The sequence below is a fragment of the Arachis ipaensis genome, chromosome B9 (assembly GCF_059453495.1).
Source record: "Arachis ipaensis isolate K30076 ecotype BB chromosome B9, ASM5945349v1, whole genome shotgun sequence".
NCBI classification, from domain to species: domain Eukaryota; kingdom Viridiplantae; phylum Streptophyta; class Magnoliopsida; order Fabales; family Fabaceae; genus Arachis; species Arachis ipaensis.
Genome location: NC_142444.1, coordinates 1,814,259 through 1,828,965, shown reverse-complemented (window position 1 = coordinate 1,828,965; position 14,707 = coordinate 1,814,259). Strand labels below are relative to the sequence as shown.

Genomic DNA, 14,707 nt, shown 5'->3' with positions numbered 1-14,707 from the left:
TTCCTTTTCCTCATTAAACCCCACCCCTTTTTTGTCAACACAATCTGATTGGGGTTAAAGAAAAAAAAGAGAACACTAAGAAGGCCCAAACATGTGATAAAACAAAAATGCATCTGCCACCACTAGTCTCTGCCACGTGGCACTTGATCAACGGTTAACTTGCCTCTACCACTGTCCTGTTTTGTCTCTAGCCTTAGACTCAATTGGTGCATGAGTCTCTCTCTCTCTCTACCCTTATAAGCTTCTCTTCACAATCACATGGTTCCCACAACACTATATACTCATAACATTAATAGAGAGAGAAAGAGAAAGAGTGTGTATTTGTGTGTGTTGTGTGAAACTCTATCCCCCAAGTTTATTAGCAACAAGGAGAGGCTAGGATTGCTCACAAATCTTGAAAAAGGTTGAAAATTTGATGACCCTTATCCTATCTTCTTTCAAAAACACAACTTTACAATTTTATTTCATCATATATCATATCATCATATTCTCTTCTTTCACCATAGCAACATAAAAAACACTACTTTGTTATTATGACCATAACAACAAACTTATTATAAACTCTTTCTTCTCATTCTTTCTTCATTCTCCTCCTCCTAAAACATCATCATTCACTTGGTGATTGTATTTATAAAATTTTGCTTCTGTCTTTGTGGTGTTTTCTCTATATCTATATCATCACAATCAATAACCAAATTTGGGTATTGGTTAATGATTTTTATTGTGGCGGTTTTGTGAACTTTTTTGTTACCCTTTTAGTTTTGTGACAACAGCAAAATGGCCCCAAGGTCAGGAAAAGGGAAATCAAATAAAGCTAAGACTGAGAAGAAGAAAAAAGAAGAGAAAGGTATGTTGCACTAAATAGTAATAATAATAATAATAATAATAAAATTTTCATGTGTCATAATCTTTTGCACTAATTAAAACTATATATATAAATTTTCTAAAAAAAAAATTTTATGTGTTTTAATTATTTGCAGCAGGAGCACCTTCTCTTGTTGACATAACTGTGGTTACTCCCTATGATTCACATATTGTATTGAAGGTATAGTGTTTAATTATTTTATTATTCATTCTTTGTATTTTAATAACCACCAACAACAAGAATTAATTAATTAATTAATTAATTAATTAAATGTGATTATATATTAAAAATGTTTAATATAACTAATAATTGTTTATTGTGATGATGAAATTTTCCAAAAGGGTATCTCTACTGATAAGATACTTGATGTAAGGAGGCTATTGGCTGTGAAAGTGGAGACATGCCATTTTACAAACTATTCTCTATCTCATGAGGTTGGCATTTTCTTGAATTCAACAAATACTTGTATTATTTAAATGAATAATATATAAAAAAATTTTCTTCCTTATTTTGTGGCAAATTATATCATCTTTCTTTTTGCATTTCCTAAATTTCCTCAAGTTAATTAGAGTTTGATAAACATTAATGAACTAATTAATAATTCAATGCTCTTGATTAATGTTCCCCCTTTTTAGGTTAAGGGTCAGAGATTAAATGACAGAATTGAAGTTGTTACCCTAAAGCCATGTCTTCTAAGAATGGTTGAAGGTAGGTGTAATTTGCATACTTGCCATTCAGCATCAACCACCAATTTTGTGTCTCATTTGAATTTGCATTTACATTTAGTTGAATCTAAAACAATTAGGTATGTTCTGACAACTGCAATGTACTTTGTTTTTGTATTAGCCTAAATCACAATGTTTTAAGGATTTTAAAATAATTTCATTATTTTTAACAAAATTTTAAACCATGTCTTAACCCAATTATAATATTTTAAAAAATTTTCTAGAATCATGTTATCATCTAATAGTGTTTTTCAATTAAGAATGAATGTTGCTCTTTTTACAATATAAAAAAATATTATATGTATACATATTTAAAAAAAAAATTAGTTATAATATTTTCGTTCAATTTCATTCTTCACATTTTTCTAAACTGAATTATTTAACTATGCTACTTTAAGCTTCTAGGCCGTAGAATGCACGTGATTAAAATACTAAATACCCATATTACTCTCTTATTTTAGGTACTTATATATTAATATAATGCTAATTGAATAGCTTACCTCATGAGGTGGATGAATATTTTATATGGATTTTATTATCATGTGCTCTAAAGATATAGGTTAAATATATGATAAAAAATTAGTTTAATATTATTTATTATTTTTATATATTAAAAACGTAAAAAAATTATTTTTATAATATTAATATTAAGAAAATTTTTATAATATGTTTAATCTATATCCTTAAAACACACTATAACAAAATTCATTTTATATATAAAATTTTGTTATTCTGTGTTCTAAAAGCATACGTTATGCATACCATAAAAAAATATATATATTATTTATTGTTTTTATGCATTCAAAATTATTTTTATGATAAATTATATTAAAATATTTTTTTTTATGATATATTTAACTTATGTCTTAAGACACACTATAGCAAAATCTTTATATACAAAGGTTGTGTTTTGGGTCATGAGTTGTTAATTTGTTGTGGGGTTTGTACCATTTAGGTTGTAGTCAATGCCGCTATTTTGGCATCAAGATTTGGTATTTTAGTGGTTCGAAGTAGAAATGTACTTAAAAGCTAACTTTAAAAAGCTCCCTCTTAGATGTTTTTAAAAATAACTCTTAATTTTTAAAAGTTACAAACACAAATATTTGAGCTTTTTAATTTATCAAACACAAAATAAGGTATTTGTACTTTTAACAAGTACAAACACATTTTCAAAAAGTTTTACCAAATTCGACCGTAGTGTAATTAATTAAAAGTCGAAATTGGGTTTCATACACGCTAAGATTATTTAATACTATAAATTTAATAAAAAAAATATTTATATACCATTAAATTTATCTTCATGTGTCCTAACATTGTCCAAGTAAGGCCAAAACAACTAAGTTGAACATGTTTTAGAGAAGGGAAAAACAACATAAGGTTTTGGAGATTTATACTTGATTTATGAGCTTTATTTTTTAAATGACAAAGTTTTTTGAGATTTTTTTTTTGTTAATCCTCTAAATTTCCTGTGTTTCAAATTCTTCAAATTAGAGAATTTTTCATCACATTTTAAAGCTAATTTATATATATTTTTATCCTTAATAATTATTATAATAATATTGCAAAATAATTCAATAAAATATAAAACAGTAAAATAAGATTGAATTTTCTTATCTTATTTATTTCAAAGCTTTGGTTTAATTTCCCTTGCAACTCACGAAGATATTCTTAGTGATTCTTCTTTTATTGTCAAAACCATCCCTTAATCATGGTTTGATTAAGATTAATTAGAATGGTGGTTGTTGTGAATCACGTGAGTGGGCACAAGTAATTATACAATGTAGTATGTAGTATAGTACCTTGTCATTTTATGTGTTGTGCCCATCCCATGAATGATGAATGGCATTGCATATTTATTCTTTTTTCACTTGAGATTGCTACTTCACAATAAGCCATGTGAGGAAGCAGACATTGAAGTTATGGTTACTTAATTGGTGCTACTTTAATACCATTCCCTATTTGGTTTAGACACAATTTGGTTCCTCCATTCATGTCAATTTATTGACACAAAATCTTCTATTCAAATGGAAAGTTCCGGACCCCTACAATTGCTTTCATCATTTTTATCATTATTTTATTTTTGTTTTGTTTTTTAACTAACAACAACTTAAGTCTTTACAATTATGAACCAACAAAATTGCAAGGAAAAATAAAAAATATTTAAAATAGTAATCATCATAGTAAATAGTAAATAGTAAATAGTAATCTTCTAGGACAATTTACATAATTAAATTGTTTGGGCTTCAAAATTACTCATTTATAACTTTTTTTATCTTATACTCAACCACACCTCAACAGAAACTGCAGCCGCCTCTAGCAGTTTCTGTGTAGCCGTTTTTTCATGTAATCCGCGGTTGTCTGTAGCGGATTATGTGTAACTTATAAATCGCTACTGGTAGTAGCGATTTCTATAGATATGTGAAAAAATATAAATACGTATTCTATTTTAAAAAATTGTAAATAGATGATTTTAAAGTCCAAACAATTTAATGATGTAAATTGCCCAATTTTCTATGACTTGGTACTTATTTTGTGTTTTTTGTATCAAGTAGCAATATATTACTTTTAGATGTTATATTTTGGTTTTTGATCCATCAACAGTACTTACTTCGTTTTATATGCAACTACCTAATAGTTTTGGTACATTTGCATTCAACACTATTTTGATTTAGTTCTTAGAATTTTATTTATTTTTTTATGGAAAATAAGATATTTTGTCAAATGTCACTTTCCATTGTGGTTGTTATCTTGGTATTGTGGGATACACACATTGGATTCGCCAATAAATTGTTGTCATTTATTTATGATGCATCATGTTGGAAGTACCAAACACTTTCCCTAGTTTTTTGGTCTCTCTCTTGCCATCACCGTCTCAAATTTATAGCAATGCCAATCCTCTAATTTGACTTTTTATCCATTATTCATATTTATAAGCAAAAATTAAAATTATTACTTAAAAATACTAAAAAAAAAACTTATAAAAAAATATATCTTTTTAGTTTTCATATAATCAACACATGAAAAAGAACTAATTTTTTTCATTCACTTTCTTATTTTACATTGTAAAATAAACAATAATATAATATTACTAACCTATCATAATCAATTTTAAGGCATACGCATTTAAAAAAAAAAAAATCAAATTATGGAAAACATAATACTGAATTAATGTATTTTCAATATTTTACAACACAATTATTTTGTTAATATTTATTTTATTTTTGTTAATTACAGAGGATTACACAGAGGAAGCTCATGCTGTTGCACACGTGCGGAGGCTGTTGGACATAGTGGCCTGCACAACAAGGTTCGGGAAGCCCAAACGAGGCCCATTAAGCCCAGAATCTAAGCCCAAGAAGAACGCTAAGGCCCAAAATCAGATTAAGGGAGGTTCGAGTCCACCGCCTACACCTAATGGCGAAATCCGTGTCGGATCTCCGCCGGCGCCGGCGGAGCGGGGTATTCCGGCGATATCAGATAGCGTTGGCATGGTGGCGATTCACCCAACGCCGAAGCTTTCAGATTTTTACGAGTTCTTCTCTTTCTCTCACCTCACTCCACCTATTCTACGTTAGTCTCTCTCTCTCTCTCTCATTTTTTTTGTCTTCATGCATTTTTGATTATTCAGTTCATGTTCTAGTTCATTTCACGTGCTTAAATGATAATGGGGGATGAAGATTATGGATAAAGTTTTGAATTTTGTGCTAATGGGTAATTGAGTCAATTGCAGATTTGAAGAAATGTGAGCTGAAAAGTGAAGAAGATAGAAGTAAAGGAGACTACTTTCAGCTTCAGGTTCTAATTTTTTTTCTTCATATATATGTTAGTTTCAGATACAATTAGCATAGAAATTAAACTGTCATTTCTTATAATAATAGTATTTTGAAGCTGAAAATGGTGTTGGGACATGTAGGTTAAAATCTGCAATGGGAAGGTAATAGAAGTGGTGGCTTCAGAGAAAGGGTTTTATACTGTTGGAAAACAATCTCTGCAAAGTCACACTTTGGTTGATCTTCTGCAACAGCTAAGCCGAGGTTTCGCTAATGTATGTATTTTTCATGCTGCACTATTTTTTTGTGTTGGTGCTTTCTGGTTACTAATCATGAACTTGTGGCTGTAATGGAACATATTCATGTTTTAAGTTTTAACATTTTCTATATTCTGTGTTGGTTGTTCTGTAAATTTTAAACAAGCACAATTTTGAAATTCAAGTTTTCTATTGAAATCTTTTTAAATAATTTTCTGATTGGTGCAGGCATATGAATCTTTAATGAAAGCTTTCTCGGAACATAACAAGGTAAAATTATACCAACTGATTTTATTTTTTCTTTTAAATAAAAAAATGTTTTCCTTTCTCTTTTCCTAACAATTTATCTCGTTCAGTTTGGCAATCTTCCATATGGATTCCGAGCAAATACCTGGCTTGTCCCTCCATCTGTTGCCGAGTCACCTTCAAACTTTCCTGCCCTTCCTGCTGAGGACGAAAGCTGGGGTGGTAATGGTGGTGGCCAAGGTAGAAATGGTGAATATGAGCTTAGACAATGGGCTTCAGATTTTGCAGTATTGGCTTCTCTTCCATGCAAAACTGAAGAGGAGCGAGTGGTCCGAGATAGAAAAGCTTTCCTGCTGCACAGTCGATTTGTTGATACCTCGATATTCAAGGCCATCAAAGCAATACAGCATGTCATGGAATCCAATATGAAGAATGAATCAAATTCTCCAAGTTCGATTCTGCATGAAGAGCGCGTAGGAGACTTGTCAGTTGTTGTCAAATGTGATATTCGCAACAGAAATGGAAAGTATGATTCTATATCTAATGAATCCAGTCTGCATAAGGAGGATGCTCAGAAGAATTTGCTCAAAGGTTTGACTGCAGATGAAAGTGTAATTGTTCATGTAAGTTGTAATCCTGTCTAAGAAATTTGCAAAAGAATCAGAATGAACTTTGCTTACTTTCAGTTTTGCACTAAACTTGTTCATAATTGCATATAGTTTTGTTGTCTTCATTTCTAAATAAGGCACTCAATCTTGGAGTCTACATTTTTACCATGCATAAATCATGATTGATGGAGGAAATTCATCTTTTCTGACACATACCTGAATTCCTTCTAATATTTCAACTCCAAATTTTAGATAGATTGGTTTCTTTGTACTTTTGCTTTTCCACCTTGTTGATAAGTCCTTAACTTTTTTTTACAGGATACATCTTCATTAACTTCTGTAGTTGTGCATCATTGTGGATATACTGCAACGGTAAGGGTCGTAGGTAACTTAAATATTAGCAAGCCTAATGCTCACGATATTGAAATAGACGATCAACCAGATGGAGGGGCAAATGCTCTTAACATCAACAGGTTTGAACAATAACCAATTCTGCTAATGTTAATCTATGGATGATCTGATAATGTCTGAACTTTGAATCTTTGTACTAAACAATTTGATGATCTTTGCAGTTTGAGGCTACTGCTTCACAAACATGTAGACGAACCCTCAGAAGGAACTTTATCATCTCCACCAAATTCAGATGACTTAGATAACTCTAAGCAACTTGTCTGGAAGGTAATACAAGATTGCTTGGAAAAGATAACACAGGAGACGGGTGTTTCAAGGAGGTTTTTTAGATGGGAACTTGGTTCCTGTTGGATGCAACATCTGCAGAAACAAGAAAATTCAGCAGATAGTAGTTCCAAAAACAAAGACGACATCAAGGATGTTGAGCAAGCTGTTAAAGGTCTTGGACAGCAATTTAAATTTTTAAAGAGGAGGGAAAAGAAAGAAAGTAATCTCGATGGTTCAGATTCTAGTGAGCAAAATGATTCTAATAAAGTTCAGCAATCCAATGAAGAGTCAAGTAGCTCTGCTGAGTTGGAGAAACTACTTTCCAACGATGCATTTTTGCGTCTTAAAGAATCTGGAACTGGTCTCCATTTAAAGGTTTGTGGAAAATTTAGAAGATTGTGATACTTGCAGTTTGGTATATTCTGTTGTTATTACTTGTTTTGTTTTGTTAATCTCTAAAGTACTAAGCATAAATGTCTGTTCCATCTCTATTTTTTAATTAAAAAAAAAAAATATTTTTGTTGGCTTATATTTTCTACATTTGTATATTGATATTCATATCACTCAATTTATTCTTGCAACAGTCAGTGGATGAGCTAATCAGCATGGCACACAAGTATTATGACGAAATTGCTTTGCCAAAGCTGGTAACATTTTTCTGCATGGATTCTGAGTCTTTTAATGTGATATGAAGGTCATTGAGATGCCTTATGAACTAATTGTGTAACATTTTTAGGCTACAGACTTCGGATCACTTGAACTTTCTCCAGTTGATGGTCGTACACTAACTGATTTTATGCATTTAAGAGGACTGCAAATGCGATCTTTGGGTGAAGTGGTGAGAATACTTTCTCTTTCTACTTGCTTTCTGTAGAATCATCTTTGCACTTAAACTAGTTTGTTAATACAGTTTGCATTTGTTGGTTCTAATTTCTTCTCTGAATCAGGTTAAACTTGCTGAGAATCTTCCACACATACAATCCCTTTGTATTCATGAGATGATTACTAGAGCCTTTAAGCATCTGCTTAAAGCTGTAATTGCCTCTGTTGACAATGTAGCAGACTTATCTGCCATCATTGCATCAACGCTGAATTTCTTACTCGGAGGATCTCAAACGGAGGATGCTGACCAAAATTTGGCTGATGACCATAATCTCAGATTTAAATGGTTACATATATTTTTGTCCAAAAGATTTGGATGGACACTAAAGGATGAATTTCAACATTTGAGGAAGTTGTCAATTCTCAGAGGGCTCTGTCAAAAGGTACAAAATGATTGATGAATACATTTTTTTTTATGTATAGTAATTGAGATGCTTCTTTGAATGTTTGAAAAAGTGCTTGTTGGGAAACTAGATATTTAACTTCTTAAAATGCACTAGAAAGGACTTATTCTATAAATTTTTTCATGAAGCATTCATTGTTATTGTGTTTTCAGGTAGGATTGGAATTGGTATCAAGAGATTATGACATGGAATCCTCAAAGCCTTTCAGCAAATATGATGTTATCAGCCTAGTTCCTGTGTGCAAGGTCAGATTCAGTTTATTAATCAGCTTCCATGGCCATTCCAATCTGTAATTCATTAACTAGCATCTTCTTAAACCATCTAAAATCGAAATCATGTGTTATTCAACAGCATGTAGGATGCTCCTCAGTTGACGGACGTAATTTATTGGAATCGTCAAAAATCGCTCTTGATAAAGGAAAGCTTGAGGATGCTGTAAATTATGGAACTAAGGTACTTCTTAATTTGTTCTGTCTCATCATGGAGCATATTTTCATGATTAGTTTCCGACTTAGCATAGTGTTTGATCATTGTATCATATTTCAGGCGCTGGCAAAGATGATGACTGTTTGTGGACCTTATCATCGAACTACGGCTAGTGCATACAGTCTTCTAGCTGTGGTTCTCTACCACACTGGAGATTTTAACCAGGTAAAGAATCTTTAAGATGCATGCTTCAGAAATTGTAAATTTTTCCTCAGACTTCAATTATAGCCATATTGAAACCTTTTACTTTTTTGGTGCTAAGCTCCTAAGGGAAATGACGAAAGAAGGAAAATGATTAAAAAAATAAATAGAAGTTCTACACTTTCTGGATGTATATATGATGATGAATCAATGATTTTATTCATGGTCTTCAGAAACATAATTTAGATGTCAATCAATAACTTTTGATTACACTTTGTTTATTTAGGCCACCATATATCAGCAGAAGGCCTTGGACATAAACGAGAGGGAGCTTGGGCTTGATCATCCTGACACAATGAAAAGCTATGGGGATCTTTCGGTCTTTTATTATCGTTTGCAGCACATTGAGCTTGCTCTGAAGTAAGTAAACAAGCTTTTGCAGCACATTTTTTACCATAATCCTGTCGAACTTCTTCATTATATCAATTTTGAGTCAATCTGGCGCAAACACCTCCATTTGCCTTTCTCATTGATCCAAATTTGTATTCTTTTACAGGTATGTCAACCGTGCTCTATTCCTTCTTCATTTTACGTGTGGGCTTTCCCATCCTAACACAGCTGCGACATATATAAATGTCGCGATGATGGAAGAGGGAATGGGAAATGTCCATGTGGCACTCAGATACTTGCATGAAGCTCTTAAATGCAACAAAAGATTGTTAGGAGCTGATCATATACAGGTCTCTCTCTCTCTCTCTCTCTCTCTCACATATGTCCTTTCTACCTAGCACTTATTTTTGTAAAAACTTTCCACAAAAAGTTATTCGGTGTTGTAAGAATTGAGTTTAAGCCACCATCATAAACATATAATTCAGGAGCTGATCATGTATGTGGTAATTCATGTTTTAGACTGCTGCTAGCTATCACGCCATTGCGATAGCACTTTCATTGATGGAAGCATATTCACTGAGTGTGCAACATGAACAAACTACACTCAAGATACTTCAAGCAAAGCTTGGACCTGAAGATCTTCGTACACAGGTCAATACCTTTTCTTTCTGGTTTTTACCATTGTATGTTAAAGAAGCTTCAATTTAATAGCTTTCTTGGGTTGGGTTGACTTGATGCTTTATCTGCCATTTTTTATTGAGATTTTTGGTTTGCAATGTAGGATGCGGCGGCATGGCTTGAATATTTCGAATCGAAAGCCATAGAGCAGCAAGAAGCGGCTAAAAATGGAACTCCAAAGCCGGATGCATCTATTGCAAGTAAAGGCCACCTTAGGTACTGACATGGTATCCCCATATTACTGTGTTTCGAATTGCTTACATTTCACAGCACAGAGATGTTTTGACCTTTCTGTTTTCCATGCAGTGTGTCAGATCTCATGGATTTCATAAGTCCTGATCAAGACTCAAAAGGAAATGATACTCAGAGGAAACAACGTCGTGCAAAGGTTCGCAGATTCAATACTTGCTTCTTATTTTTGATACAATCAAAACATGTGACATCTTTTTTTCCTGCCCATACTCCGAACAAATTTTTATATTTATTGAAGTCCATTTTGAATGGCATTCAATCTCTTGTATTATTTCATGTTATTTCTTAAAAGTTTGGTTAGTTTAAAATCAGATGCATCTTTTTAAACTTTACATGAATCTTATAATGTATTTGGTATGCGTTGCGTATGTGATTTCTCAGATAGTCCCACTGAATGATTCCCATCAAGAACATGATGATGGACTAGCAGAGGATGAGGGAATTATTTTTGATGACTCAAAAGATGCTACGAGTATTACAAAGACGGTGGAAGAAAAAAACAGCACAGTTATTGATTCCAAAGAACTAAAAGAAAATAGTGGTCTAACTAGGCATGAGCCAGTGACAAGTGAAGTAGTCTACGAGACATCGTCCGATGAAGGTTGGCAAGAAGCTAATTCAAAAGGGCGGTCTGCAAACCCAGCCAACCGCAAATTTGGACACAGAAAACGTCCTCTTTTGACAAAGGTCAGTATTGATAATTATAATTTTAGAGAAGGCGGTTACAGGAATGACACTCCTTCACCACCAAAGAAGGGATCTCCAAAAGTCACTTTAGCTACTCTGTCTCCATCTAGACAATCGAAAGTTCGCAGCCAGAATTCCAACGAGGATTTTGTTAGTCATCCTACAAAAGCTTCCATGTCCAAAATTTCGTCTCCTCCGCCGTCTCTAAGTTCCTTGGCTTCCAAGTCTATATCATACAAAGAAGTTGCGCTGGCACCACCAGGTACGGTTTTAAAGCCACTGTTGGAGAAAGTTGAGAGGGAAAATAATGAGGCCGAAAATGAGTCATCCACCAGTTCAACTGTGATATCAACAAATGAAGGAACTTGCCAAAGTTCCATAGTTGATTCAGCTTCAAAGCATGATGAAACTCAAGGAACTCATGAAACCGAAATTCAACAAGAAAATTGTTCCTCGGAATCTGAGGTTTCCCCTGTTCCAGATCAGGTAAAACCTACAGAAACTAATGGTAGTAAGCTTTCGGCCGCGGCAAAACCATTCAATCCAGGAATGTTGTCTATGTCAAACCACCATTTAAGCATATATGATGCTAATGTTAGCCAAGGCATGCTTGTTGAGCCTGTTCTTCCTCCTGCTGCTGCTAGAGTTCCTTGTGGTCCAAGATCACCTCTATATTATCGAACCAACTATGCGTTTCGCATGAAGCATGGTTTCACTAAAAGCCATACTCCTATCAGGGAAAGAACATATGGTGCTCCAAGAATCATGAATCCACATGCACCCGAGTTTGTTCCCAGAAATGCTTCTCAATTAGACACTGGCAATGCCAATGTTTCATCCGAAGAAAACAAGGCCGATGAGAAATTCGTCAAAGGCAAAGATAGTTCTCTGAAAAGCAGCATTTCTGAGTCCGAGAAGTCGGAGATAGCAAGGCAGATATTGCTCAGTTTTCTTGTGAAATCTGTTCAGCAGAACATTGATTCTGTGGATGAGTCGAAAGCTAGCGAAGGAAAGCATGAAAAGTCAGAGAACTCTTCTTCTGATGCAATAGCTAAAGACAGTGCTATCATAAAAATCACGTATGGGGATGAAGAAAATAACAAGGTTCCAAATTCCAGTGATAGTGAAGAGCCTGAGGATGTAAGTAGAAAAGTGAATGGAGATGGTGAAGGATTCATAGTTGTAACAAAGAGGAGGAAAAGCAAGCAAAAGATCACAAATGGGGTCACAGAATTGCACAACCAACAATCCATATGTGCTTCAGTTCGTTGAATAGAGAATCATATGAAAACCATCACCAATGCTCCAATGTTTTTTTGTTTTGTTCATCTGAGACTGAGAGTATGCTCTGACCAAAGATCTTGACATCATATTTTTGACAGTGTATAGCAGCAACATGGCAGGAATTTTGGTCATCCAATCTTAGTTTGTTCATATCAGAAGTACATTGGCTTTGTTTATTCTTCATCATATAATAAGGTCTATTCTCCTTAGAGATTTTGATTTGTTAATAAAAGAAAAAGCTAATTGGCAAGTTCATTTCAGTATTATTGTTACTGTTTTAGTGAACTTGGTAGGTTCATAAACATTCAATTAATAAGGTCTGAGTCTAACCAACTTAGATTGATTGAGTCGTTAGCTCACTCTATTCAACCAAGTGTCGGGGTTCAAATTTCGCTTTGTGCATACATCAACCTTTTGGTCAGCGGCAAATTCTTAAATGAATCTCAAATTTGTGACAGTTAGTCCTTGGCCTACTATGCTGGGGTTCAAATTCCGCCTTGTTCATATATCAACTTTTTGACCAACGGTAAACCCTTAAATAAAGTTCAAATTTACAACAGATTAATCATTGGCCTATTATGCTGAGAGATACCGTAAGAAATTAAAAGAAAAATTCCAAGTCTATATTGGGCTATGGTATGGGCCTGGTCAGTTTTTTCCTTTTTTGTCAGGGTATGAGCCTTATAGAAAAAAAAAGTAACATGGGTCTTGTTGGGCTTTACTTGCGACGTGATTCGCCCAAATTTTTGACATAGTAAAAAAAAAATTTTTAATTTCTGAATGATAATTTTTTCACCAACAATGAGATTATTATACTATATAGTATGTAGGGTTTATATTGAGGTTATAATTCTTTTCATTAATGTTGGTAAAGAGCATGTCACACTTCACTTCAATTAGGGAAGCTAAGATATTCTAACAACTTGCCAAATAAAAAAGTTAAGTTACATCACATCCAAGTGGGTTATAAGTTATAACCACTGCATAATAGTGCGTTAATAGCTTGAATGTGAAAACATATAGAGCAATAATAATAATCTTGATTATCATGGTGCATCATATCAGTTTGTGACTTTTAGATTGTGGGGTTTCTCTTGAATATTGTTTGTCAAAACATATATTAATAAAAAAAATGGGGGGCCAAAGTTTTTTGGAGTGATGAACTACTAACTTAATATTTTATGTGCACTTTTCTATGATGGATGTAGTAAGGGGATGCACCTATTTCATTGTTTTCAATAATATAACAAATTAAATCCACCAAATTTGCCCAATATTATTATTGTTATTTGATGTGTATAAGTACAACACAAAAAACAGGATTTGATTGGAACATGATTTCATTATTATCATTTATTTAATTAGTAATGTGTATATACTTCCAATTACTATTGACAAGAAAACATAGTTTGTAGAAAAAATGACAAATAGGTTTTTGACCTTTTGATTTACGGATATTTAAGTCTTCGAAAATTTGAAAATACATTTAAGTCCCTAACTTTTTTAAAATCTGGACACATCGATCCCTCTGTTCACTTGGATCTATCAGGCTCAACGAAAAAATCAAACATGACTTCCGTTGTACTGACGTGGCCGATATACGGATGCACACGTGGAAAAATTTTTAAAATAGGACAAATTAGATCCAGAGATCGATATCTCCAAATTTTGAAAAAATCGGGGACTTAACAAGAATTTAAATGTCTACAAACCAAAAGTTCAAGGACTTATTTGTCATTTACTCTAGTTTGTAATATAAAATAAATCATAATAAATTCAATTTGCCATATTCTCACATTAGTGTGTTTACCTCAAATTTAACAACAATATAATTACATCCTCTTCTCAAATTACTGAGGGAAATGCAAGGATAAAATGAAATTCAAGCTTCTAATTATGACAAATAAATTAAACAAGTTATTAATTAAATTAGAAGAGCAAGTTGCATGTAATAAAAAACAGAATATGCATATGAATCTATATATGAAACTGTTATAAGGTATAATTGACAACACTATTTTTGTATGCATGCATCTATATGAAAACTGTTTTATTGATTTGATGACTAGTAGGACCCTAAATTATGAAATGTTACCCAAAAAATCATGGTAACGAATACGGTTCATGAATTGTTTTCTCTGATAGGCGAGTTTGATACTATATCACAATCTAATTATCATTAAGTGAAGATATAGATATAAAGATTTTGTTTCTCTAATGTTCTAATAATTATTTGGTTGTTCAACATGTCCAAATCATGGTAGCAGCATAACAAAGATCATAACTTATGCATCACCTTTTTCTATTAGCTCAAATGGATAAAAGCAGGTGACCTGAATTTGTGTGAAATTAAT

At 32.9% G+C, this 14,707-nt stretch overlaps 1 protein-coding gene across 4 annotated transcripts; it reads left to right on the top strand.

Moving 5' to 3' along the window:
- Window positions 1-230: 230 nt before the first annotated feature.
- Window positions 231-12,613, top strand: LOC107617538 (protein REDUCED CHLOROPLAST COVERAGE 3-like). Of its 4 annotated transcripts, none has more exons than XM_088498433.1 (24): window positions 231-403; window positions 774-847; window positions 981-1,045; window positions 1,207-1,299; window positions 1,501-1,573; window positions 4,825-5,160; window positions 5,321-5,385; window positions 5,504-5,635; window positions 5,846-5,887; window positions 5,974-6,486; window positions 6,790-6,944; window positions 7,044-7,524; window positions 7,734-7,796; window positions 7,886-7,987; window positions 8,097-8,414; window positions 8,588-8,680; window positions 8,787-8,888; window positions 8,982-9,086; window positions 9,349-9,482; window positions 9,619-9,802; window positions 9,972-10,103; window positions 10,234-10,346; window positions 10,437-10,518; window positions 10,764-12,613. In XM_088498433.1, the coding sequence occupies exons 2-24, from the start codon at window positions 778-780 to the stop codon at window positions 12,339-12,341; spliced, it is 5,031 nt and encodes a 1,676-aa protein (XP_088354559.1). In that variant the 5' UTR covers window positions 231-403; window positions 774-777; the 3' UTR covers window positions 12,342-12,613. The 4 variants fall into 4 exon arrangements, with proteins under 4 accessions (XP_088354559.1, XP_088354560.1, XP_088354558.1 ...); XM_088498434.1 differs by having other exon boundaries at window positions 265-403; window positions 760-847; window positions 984-1,045; XM_088498432.1 differs by having other exon boundaries at window positions 265-403; window positions 760-847.
- The last annotated feature ends 2,094 nt before the right edge of the window (window positions 12,614-14,707 follow it).

Excerpts from the sequence above, each read along its gene's own strand:
- LOC107617538 (XM_088498433.1), top strand. The coding sequence starts at position 778 with ATGGCCCCAAGGTCAGGAAAAGGGAAATCAAATAAAGCTAAGACTGAG. Across the intron at positions 848-980 it reads GAAGAAAAAAGAAGAGAAAG|CAGGAGCACCTTCTCTTGTT; the intron begins GTATGTTGCACT and ends AATTATTTGCAG. Across the intron at positions 7,988-8,096 it reads TGCGATCTTTGGGTGAAGTG|GTTAAACTTGCTGAGAATCT; the intron begins GTGAGAATACTT and ends TCTCTGAATCAG.